This window comes from Portunus trituberculatus, unplaced genomic scaffold, assembly GCF_017591435.1.
Source record: "Portunus trituberculatus isolate SZX2019 unplaced genomic scaffold, ASM1759143v1 PGA_scaffold_393__7_contigs__length_557757, whole genome shotgun sequence".
In the NCBI taxonomy this organism is placed as follows: domain Eukaryota; kingdom Metazoa; phylum Arthropoda; class Malacostraca; order Decapoda; family Portunidae; genus Portunus; species Portunus trituberculatus.
In genome coordinates, this window is record NW_025541561.1 from 499,289 (window position 1) to 510,309 (window position 11,021).

Below are 11,021 nucleotides of genomic sequence, written 5' to 3' on the forward strand. Positions count from 1 at the left end.
CACCTCTTCATTTTAACCTTGATAATTGAAGGTATAAATTTACCACCATTGTTGTCATCTTGTCAAAACAACAATCATTTGGCGCCAACTTCGACTGCACACCATGGCTACTCAAGAGACTCAAGACAAGAAGAGGAACAGGAAGACGAACTGGACGCCTTCATCTGGCCTACCGATACAAAATTCTCGCAAATATACTCCGGAGCGACTTCTCCACAGCTGGCTGCTCTAAGGAAGCCAGAAATGCTGCTTGGAGGACCAATAGTGCGGAGGTGTCTGCCGTGTCAGACATTCTCCGCACTGAGGAGTGCCGGAAACATTGGCATATTATAAAATCTGAGGCAAGACGGAACACCCGCAAGCAGAGAGAAGCCATGACTGCCACAGGTAAGAGTTATTAATTTGGGAGCTAATTTTTGTTATATTTGTGTGTGAGTTGCAGCAAGATTTTAATATTTTTGAGCTTGATAGAAATTTCAGTTTTACCCTAACAAAAGATATGATTTATCTTATTATTCCTTTTAAGCACTGAATAGGTAAGGCAATTTCACTTAAAGAAAAGTATTTATTTATGGTTATTTATTTTTTGCAAGGAAGCTTACTAGTAATTTGAGTAAATACTAAGTTTCAGCAGGTCTACTGTTAAGGTCACTTGAGATTTAGATCATGGAACCTAACCACTTTAAGGAATAAATTTCAGTAAACTGTTCCTGTTTTAAGTTTGGAAGCAACAACATTGAAAGTTTTGTACTAGTGATTAATATATTAAAGTGCCAGCCATTTCCTGCATTTTTTATTTATTTATTTATTTTTTTTTTTTTTTGTGAAGTGGATGCATTTATTGCACACACTAATTATGATGCAGTGTCTACCTCTGACAAATAATATTACTCCAACCACACATCTGAGTTACGTACGTTATGTGAAAACACGTTCTTTATAAATTATTTATTTGTATTTGCAATTCTTTAGCAATAAGATTATATTATTCTTTCCAGATGGTGGACCTCCTGCCAACCCTCCTCTCTCCCAGCACAATGAGTTAATCTATGAGATTTTGGACCCTAAGAATGTCTCTATTCATGGCTGTACCAATAAGGCAAGCATCATTGAATGCACCTTCCTTAACAAAGGATAAGCCACTTGTAGATGGATACACCCCACTTCGTCACCAATCCAGTTCGTCACCAGCCCAGTTCGTCACCAAAAACCCATTTCGTCACCAAGGAAACGACAGCTGTTCACCAGTGGGAATTCCATTTCGTCACCAATGATAATAATATTATCAAGAGAGAGTTTGTGTGTGTGTGTGTGTCATCAGTAGGATGTGAGCGAGTGTGTGTGTGTGTGTGTGAAGGCACATTGCTGAAAGGCACATTTGTTGAAAGATTCAGACAATGGGGGGTCATCGTGGCCTAGTGGTTAGTGTCGAGAGCTGCTGTTCGAAAGTGCGGCAGTTCGAGGCCCACCACAGGCACTTGGATAGGTAAGGGTTAGGTGCCTTGCCCCTCGTCTCCAGCCTCAGCTTGGGCCTATTCACTAAAGGATTAGGTGGATGTTGCGGCATGAATCGCCTTCTTCCCTTGGGGTACATCCCCAACAATATACTAAAAAAAAAAAAGATTCCGACACCGCTATTCAATATTTTTCCAGCATAAAGATAATCAAATTTACTGGAAAAATATGCAGCATCTTACTATTATTTTGGGAGTATCTGGATGAGAGAGAGAGAGAGAGAGAGAATCTGGTATATATATATCGGGCGTAATAATAGCTGTGTTGATGATGTTGGGTGGGATGGGTGGGTGTAAACTGTACATGCATGGGAGGCGGCCCACACACATACAAGACCACTATTTTTTTTTTAGTTTGGTTTGAAATTACGTATTTAGAGGATTGTCGTCTGGGAAGATTAGGCTACGCAGTGCCTGCCGACCTGAACGAAATTTTTGCCAATGTTCAGGTTCGGAGGCGATTTCGGAGGTCGAACGGTTCGTCAAACGCGGTTGTCGAACCTGGTTGTCAAACGGTCCGAAGAGTTGTCAGACAGCCACGCCCACGAAAAGTCAGACTCGAACAGACTTTCATCGACTCTAGATCACGTGACCAAAACCATTGACGGTTTTCAAACATCAGGCCAGGCATTCACCTCAGGATGGCGTCCACTCGAAGACCTTTGCACCCATGTTCCGGCTGTGGGAAAGAAGTTCGACCACAGCAACAGGCTATATTGTGTGACAGCTGTCACCAGTGGAGACACAGGCTTTGTGTCACAAACATAACTCAGGCGATGTACAGGTGAGAATGCAAAGTTAATGGGTTTTCTATTACTGTTGATCATTTTATTCTATGAGTTTAATGGTTATAATGTGTAATAATTTATAAATTACATATTTTTAATTAAAGCATTCTCTCTTACACAGACAGATCAACAAGGAATTAAAACAGGGTGGATCCTTTGATTGGACGTGCCCCAGTGCCCTACCCACCACCCACCAGAGTGCCCAGGCACTAGTGCTTGCAGTTTTACGCCCAGCCATTCAACAGAAGAATTGTCTGATGAGTGCCCAGGCACTAGTGCTTGCAGTTTTACGCCCAGCCATTCAACAGAAGAATTGTCTGATGAGTGCCTAGACATTATTGACTGTCTAGAGGATTCCTTTGAGTCTATGACCATAATAGACATTAACAGTTCATTTACGGTCGATTTACCTATTGATCCAGTTATTCCAGTGCAAGAAAATTCAATAGAAAATGAACCACTGTTACAAGAAAATCTAACTGATGATCGACCAGTGACTTACGAAATTATTCCTGGGGGTACAAAACGCGGGAAGCCACGATTACATAGTTCTGCTGGATACATGTACACAATAAGAAAAGCAAGTGAAACTGTGACCTATTGGACTTGCAGCATTAGGCAAAAGAACAACAAGTGTCCAGCTAGTGTAATTCAGAGAGGGACATATTTCAGAGCAGGAGAACAGGCTCACAACCATCCTGCCACACCTGGACTCCTTTCTGCCACCACAGTGTCGGTAGCCGTGAAGGAACGCTGTGAACGAGATCATTTTACTTCAGCTGCCCAAATTGTGGAAGAGGAGCTAACGTCATACAAGCAAGCTCACCCTCACGCCCACCAGCTACCTAAACTACTCAGCCTTGTTAAACAAGGTAATAGGCATCGCCAATCACACCGACCTCACCACCCAACTACTCTGGATTTTAAAATAATGTCTAACAGCCTGCCACCAGATTTTATTCAAGCAGATGTCAAGGTGGAAAGTGATGTCAACCACATTTGCTCTCAGCACATCATCATGGCTACCGAGAACCAGATTCACCTCTTAAGCAATGTTAAACAGTGGTACATTGATGGAACATTTAAAATAGTCCGGCAGCCATTTTATCAATTGTTGTCTATACATGGCTTCCTTAAATCAGGTGAACATGCAAAGCAAGTGCCCCTCCTTTTTGTACTGATGAGTGGGAAGAAACAGGAGGACTATACAAGAGTATTTCAATCCATCAATGGGTTGCTAGAGCCAGACCCAGAGGTGGAAGAAATAATAATGGACTTTGAAGTAGCTCTATGGAATACAATAAGAAACCTGTACCCATCTGTCCATGTTCATGGCTGTACTTTTCACTGGTCTCAAGCCATGTGGCGAAAAGTGCAACAAGTTGGCCTATCAACAGCTTACATAGAGCGTGGACCAGTATACGACTTCATACGTCAGCTTTTTGCTCTTCCTTATCTCCCGAGACGTCATATACGACCAGCCTTTGAGACACTGAAAGAGAGATCACAGCTATGTGAGCCTACTAGGGAGCTCATTGATTATGTAAGTGAAACTTGGCTCAGTAATACCGTCTGGTCAGTGGGCAACTGGTGCGCATTTCGACTAGTGCGCAAACAATGATGTTGAGGGCTGGCACAGACGCATTAACCAACGTGCTAATAAACACAACCTGTCGCTATACCTTCTCATCCCTCTTCTTCACCGAGAAGCCATAATGGTTAATCTACAGCTACAGTTAGTTGCTGAACAGACTTTAAAATCTTGCACAAGAGCAGCAAAAAAAAGCAAGTCCACCTCTGGAAATTGTGGGATGATTATGAGGAAAACTCCATTACCACTACTCAATTTCTAAGAAGTTGCCAACAGTTCGTTCCAAGCCCAAAATAAGCATGTACTGAATAGTTTCTACCAGTTTTTTTTTTATATTGTTTCATTGTTTTTAAGTCTTTTAATGTCCATGAAATACAACACGAACATCTAGTTTTTGTTTTTTATTCTTTATTGATCTGTTGATTTAGGTGGATCACTGTTGTTTTGGTGAGCCTTTGGTGACGAAACGGGCTCAAATACTGGTGACAAAACAGGCGCCACCCCTTGTAGATATAGCAATATTAGGCCATAATGCTGTCTCAAATATCTGCAATCCAAAATACTCGTTCCCATTTAGTTTACAACTTAGAGTTAAACACAATGGTAAATTTGTTATCTATGGTTGAGAAATTTTTTTTTTTTTATTCTTTAACCAAACAGCTAAAACAGTAATAAGAAAAGAAAAAAAAACTAATAAAGTTATCTTAATTCCTATCCCTTCTCCCCTCTCATAAATATGGTGTTGTAGTGGGTGAATGTGTTAATGATAACAAGTCTTAGGGATTTACAGTTTCTTAGACATGGGCTTCCTTCAAACAGAATAGGATTTAAGTCAAACACATTGTACCCTTAGCTAGATTTACTGGTTTTTGTTACTTTTGTCCTTAGCAATAAAACCAAAAACATTATCAGCTTAGTTTCTGAAGTTAGAACTAATGATGCCAGCAGTGTGCAGGCAGCAGATGATGCTGGGGAAGTGGCAGAGGGATATAAATAATGTACTATTTGTTTTGTTTGTAACCAATCAACCAAATATTAGTGTTAACACAAAATTAACTGCAGTTTCTATATGCTCAACCTACAATCTACTTACTTCAGGTATGGAGAGAGAAAAAAAAAAAAACTACTTACATGAGAATAACACCAATCTCAGCAGTCATGACACTGGTGTCTCATCACTCATCAATGCTGTAAAAGAAAGACATTGATTTACTGCTTGATGTTGTATCACATATATATATATATATATATATATATATATATATATATATATATATATATATATATATATATATATATATATATATATATATATATATATATATATATATATATATATATATATATATATATATATATATATATATATATATATATATATATATATATATATATATATATATATATATATATATATATATATATATATATATATATATATATATATATATATATATATATATATATATATATATATATATATATATATATATATATATATATATATATATATATACTACAGAACAATTGATAATGTAGTCAATGCCACACTCATAAAAATCAGTGAAAAATAATTAAGAAAGAATCATTTAAGTTAGTTGTGAAAGTGTGTTAATTATTTTTTTAGATGTTGCTGAGATACACATTCATCATAACCCATTTAAATATTGTAAGGTTGAACAGTGATACTGTGGTATCTGTGAAGAACTCTATCTTTTAAATAGTGAGTGACTGGCAGAGAGTGAGGCAAGGAAGATGAAATCACCAACATAACAGTGCACACACAACAAAACAAGACATATAAATATAAATAACAAAGTGACAGAGGAGAAAAAACTGAAGAATGCTACTATAATCAGCATTATGGGTTGTGTTACTTACTTGAAGTGAAGCACAACAAATTCATCCCTGTAAAGGATTACTTCATGGCGACTTTGAACTTTCTGTGCTAGAGTCGCTCCTCGTTGCCTCCATCCTCGGCTGCAGCAAGATGTTCTTCTTCCTCAGGAAGAATGATGTTTCTTGCTTTGCAGATGTTGTGCAGCAGTGCACAAACCTCTACAATTTGGCAGACCTTGGATGGAGGACCAACTCGGATCTCACTGTGTAGCATGTGAAAATGTCGCTTCAGCTGCCCGATGCCTCTCAACAACGCTGCAGGTTTTCTTGTGGGCCCTGAAATTAATATAGATTTCAATCTTACAATGCAGTACTTGAAATTGGTATGATGCATTAATTTAATTTCTGCAAACATTTAGGTTATGTCATGTATAAGGTTAAGTTAAGATTCATTGTATGATAATGATTTGTGACATGATAGCTTAAACATTATGAAACATAAAAAAAATCTCTAGTATAACATTGGTTAGGTTAATATATTCACATGAAAACTTAGAATAAAAAAGAAGAAACTCTTAAATATTTGGAAATTTTCATGAAATTTACTTGTTGTATTGGTGATTCAACCAACACACTTTACATAATTATAGCCCTCTGCAGGGTCTACATTTTACTTTATGGAGCATTTCTAGCCCCATTTTACCTTATCAGATATTAATGATACGTATACTTTTTGGGGGATCCAGAGGGGCAAAGCTCCCCAGGTAGGAGGTTACACAATGTTAAATTACTTTACCTTATCAGTTGTTCTGGTCAAGTTTCAAAATGTTAAGTTACTCCTTAATGGGGGATGATGTCAACCCAATGAGGAGGTTACAAAATGTTAGGTTAGGTTACTTCATCTTATGGAGAAATCCAGTAAGGTTGGGGAGGGTCAAGATTGTGTGAAACTGCAATAATATTTCAAAATACCTAATTCATTAATTTAGCACTTTATATTAGTTTATATGAAAAGTGTAACTATGGGAGGTAAATAATTAGTTTTGTGTGATGTGGGATAATTAATTAGATAACTTTTTATCTAAATTTTACTACTCAGTAGCTTACCTGTTATAAGAAGACTGTGCTCCAGGCTGTGGTCTGAGGTATGGAGTCAGTAGCCACTTCTTGCTGGGATAGTCACTATCTCCTGTAAGTGACACCCAGCTGGGACGATGCCGTTGTCAAATATCGTGCAGAGTCCACTTTGAACAAGTATTCTTGCATCGTGAACCGATCCCGGCCACTTTGCAACCACATCAATAATGTGGTATCAAGCATCAAACACAAACTGCACGTTGATGCTGTAGTATCTCTTCCTGTTGACAAACTCTACCTTATACTCTCTAGGAGCCACAATCATTACGTGCGTTCCATCAATGCCACCGATCACTTCAGGGAAGCCAGCAATCTGCAGAAACTCCTCCTTCCTCCACTGAGTTTCCAGTTGGGTGACTAAAAATCTTATGAATTAAGAGAGGATGGCATTGTATCACTGTATCACTGATGATCCTGCTGATGGTCTGTTGTGAGGGCCCCAAGTCATCAGTGCTGCACTGCTGCATCTTTCCTATAGCGAGGTACCGCAGTGAAGATAACTTGCATCTCGGGGAGAGAGGCCTTGTTCCTTGCAGTTGGTCTCTTCAGCCTTTCCCGCACCAAATTTGTCACGAAAATGATACCAGCAGGATCCTGCCAATACCTCTTCACCAGCTCACGGTCATCTAGCTCATTCAGGACGTCCTTCCTCTCACGAAACGACCGTCTCTGTCGCAGGTGGTGGCGGTGCGGTTCCTCTCGAGCGGCCATGTTTACTTTTAGGATGAAATCTTAGGAGCGCCTTACTGCTAAAACACCTCGGGAGGTGTTTTAGCAGTAAGACGCATCTTTAGGGCTTAGGATGCCGTCTTAAGGATTTAAGACTCGAATTCCGCCATTTTTGTGATTTAGGACGACTTCTTACCGTTAGGACGTCATCTTAGTGTTTATAAGTACTCACCTTAACTCTGCTAACATAAATTCTCTCCTATTAAGCTCAATTTGTGACAGGTTATATGTTAGGGAAACACAAAAAACAAATAATACTTAATAATTACCTTATATTATAACTTAGATTCTAATAATACAATACATTATACTCCACAATGTTAACTCACATCTGTGATCAATACACTTCTCACCAGAACCACAAATTAATAATATCTGCCAGGCACTTACAACACCGAAATAATCTCCATGAAATACCGCCAGAAACTTGTAGAACCTCACCACCAAACAACTCCTCAATATTCACTCCAAACGTGGCCAATAATGATCTTCTTTCTTCCCAAAAGATTCCACAAATCTCCAATACTCACAAAACGACGAGAGGGAGCTCCCAAAACCACTCAACAACCACAAATCCTGGCCAACAACAAAACAAAAAAAGAAAAAAAAATAGAATGAATATAAAAAACAAATAGAAAATAAACTAACACTAACTTAAAGGCAAAAAATAATATGAAAGCAAAAATATAAAAATAAATATACGAGAAATAAAATGCATTTCACACACAGACAGGCACACACACACACACACACACACACACACACACACACACACACACACACACACACATCAACGGAATGGACCAAGTGGATAATGAGAAACTGATCCTGAGAGAAGAATATGACATCCGAAGCACAAGATCGCATAGTAAAAAGCTGAGAAAAAGATGTCTGAGAGATGTTAAAAAATATAGTTTCCCGCAAAGATGTATTGAGACGTGGAACAGTTTCAATGAAGAAGTAGTGTCTGCAACGAGTGTGCATACTTTTAAAGTAAGATTGGATAAGTGTAGATATGGAGACGGGCCACACGAGCATAAAGCCCAGGCCCTGTAAAACTACAATTAGGTAAATACAACTAAGTAAATACACACACACACACACACACGAGACGCGGTAGAGGAAGCACGCAATACCGTCGCTCCCGAGAATCAGCTGATCTTCACTACCTTTGTTTGGGTTTGCAGTGGCCTGGGCGAAAAGTGTGGACTCATTTTTCTTTCATGAATACAGTGTTAAATAATAATGAGTGAGAAAGAGATTCCATCTAAATGTAGGTATGTGACAAGGGAAAGAATGAAAGCTGATGATGACAATGATGGTGAGGGAGAAAGAGAATTTGAAGGCTTTGATACGGCGCAAACTTCATTATTTGATAGAGTCTTGACTATCGAACGTAAATTAGATAAATTGATAAAGAAGAGTATAGGAATGAAAGAGAATGAAGAACAGGATAAAGAGCTCCAGAAATTGAAAGAAAGGATAAAAAGAGTGGAAGAAAACGAAACTAGGCTAAGAACCGAAAATGAAGAATTAAAAGTCCAAATAGCGAACTACAAGAAATTGATGGAAACCTTCTACACATACATGAAGCAGGGCTCAATAAAGAGTCCTCTGATGCACCAAATATACAAGGAGTTGCTCGATACCATCATACGAAAAAATTTGATCCTAATTCCCAAACAGATTCCGGGTATTCAATGTTCTAGCCGATGCCCTATCTCGCCCAGAACCCATCCCGACAAAGTGAGAACTGGATCCATGAGACTTCTCCAGGATTCAGCATTGGGCAGGTACACTAGAGGTAGACTTGATGGCAACCCCCTTCAACTCAAAATTATCAACGTTCATCTGTCCCTTCCAACATCCACAAGCAGCAGCAGTAGACATTCTCTCAACCCGATGGAACAGGTGGCAGAAAACATATTTGTTCCTCCCAACGTTGATGCTCGATCAACTTCTACCTCAGATCCAGAGCTTCAAGGGAATGCTGGTCCTCATCTTGGATCCTCGCTCTTCATCAGCACGTCTAACTCAACTATAGTCCTACTCGTCTAACAATGTGGATTGGGTGTGGCCCCAATGGGAAATAGCAGGAGTACAGCATTGCCATATATTTAATCCTTCGTTGGCTACCCCCCCTCTCCCTCTTTCTCCCTCTCTCTTACCCCTCCCTCTTCCTCCCCCTTTCTTTCTTCCTGGTCAAGGACACCAGCTGACCTCCCATTACCTGTATGGATGGCAGGCATGATTGGTGTTGCTGCTGTGAGGATTTGAATGTAGTTTTTTTCTTACTTATGTCAGCTTATTTTAAAGTACAGGCAACCCCCGTTTAACGAAGGGGTTACGTTCCTAAAAACACTTCGTTAAGCGAAACTTCTTTAAGCGAACCGATTATAACAAGTTTAACCCCTGATTTGAACTTCCATTGAGAGTAAGCAAAGCGAGAGTGCATCATAGCACAGTAAAAGGTTTAATGAAAGTAAGAATTATGAAGTTAAAAATTTAGGTAGTTTAATTTAAGTCATTATAATGTACACTAATGTATGTAACTTTATAATGTTGATGATCTTAACTTTATGAAGGGAGGAAGAGTGAAACGGGAAAGACACTAACCGGCAACCTGTGGAATGTAAACAAAGTGCGCATCATTGTACTGCATACAAAACTTATGTACCACATTTCCACAAGGCTTTCCATTTTATCCATTGTAGAGTCAAGAGTTCAGGTGGTTCTTTTAGCTTGCAAGGAAGATACGGTCTCACCAGCCTTCTTAATAGAGTCTGCTGACTTGAAAATAGAGACAGTATAATATGGAGTCAAGATAGTGGCCAGCACTGCTATAGTTTTCTGGCCTCTCATGTCTGTGAATAATATCTAGCTTCATTTGGAGAGTAAGAGACTTCCTGGTCTTCTTACGAACACTAGGCCAATTGCAGGGCGTTTTGGTGGTAAGTTGAGCTAGGGAAGACAAGCTGCTGCTGAGGCTGTTATGTTTTGACTGGGGAGTGAGTGTTGCGCGTGTTGTCCACGAGAGGCTTGATCTTGATCTTGATCTTTATTCTATAGGTGTCCCAGGATTTTTCCTGAGGCAGGCCTTAGTACCAGCAGCTCCTGGTGTATTCAAAAGCCTATCAGCTTGCGTGATATGGTGGGGCTTTCAAATCTGGAAAAAAAATTACCTGGATATAACTTCGTTAAAGAGAGTTTGATGTTCGTTAAACGAGCAGATGGTAGTAAAATGAAACCTTCGTTGTAGCGAAATTTCGTTGTGTGAACCTTCGTTAAACGGGGGTTGCCTGTACTTTCCTTCACGATATAATCTAATTATAACTACGGAACTATTTACCCATCCCAAACTGCAAGGAAACCTCTTTATAAGAATGTTATTTTTTTTTTTTTAGCAACACTGTAAAATATATA

General features: G+C 39.0%; 1 protein-coding gene and 1 long non-coding RNA gene across 2 annotated transcripts; one reads left to right on the forward strand and one right to left on the reverse strand.

The window, feature by feature from the left end:
- The first annotated feature begins 1,765 nt into the window (after window positions 1-1,765).
- LOC123500525 (pygopus homolog 1-like) lies at window positions 1,766-3,890 on the forward strand. The gene is made up of 3 exons (XM_045249218.1): window positions 1,766-2,298; window positions 2,424-2,508; window positions 2,572-3,890. The coding sequence occupies exons 1-3, from the start codon at window positions 2,156-2,158 to the stop codon at window positions 2,632-2,634; spliced, it is 291 nt and encodes a 96-aa protein (XP_045105153.1). The 5' UTR covers window positions 1,766-2,155; the 3' UTR covers window positions 2,635-3,890.
- Window positions 3,891-5,006: 1,116 nt separating this feature from the next.
- LOC123500523 lies at window positions 5,007-7,562 on the reverse strand. Its single transcript, XR_006673368.1, has 3 exons — window positions 6,840-7,562; window positions 5,775-6,068; window positions 5,007-5,081 (listed from the first exon to the last, which is right to left on the reverse strand). It is a non-coding gene; the product is annotated as an uncharacterized LOC123500523 (long non-coding RNA).
- Window positions 7,563-11,021: the final 3,459 nt, after the last annotated feature.

Bases quoted from the DNA above. Each gene is read 5' to 3' on its own strand.
- LOC123500525 (XM_045249218.1), top strand. From the start codon at position 2,156: ATGGCGTCCACTCGAAGACCTTTGCACCCATGTTCCGGCTGTGGGAAA. The intron at 2,299-2,423 runs GTGAGAATGCAA...TCTCTTACACAG, and splicing joins ATAACTCAGGCGATGTACAG to ACAGATCAACAAGGAATTAA. The intron at 2,509-2,571 runs GCACTAGTGCTT...ATGAGTGCCCAG, and splicing joins CCACCCACCAGAGTGCCCAG to GCACTAGTGCTTGCAGTTTT.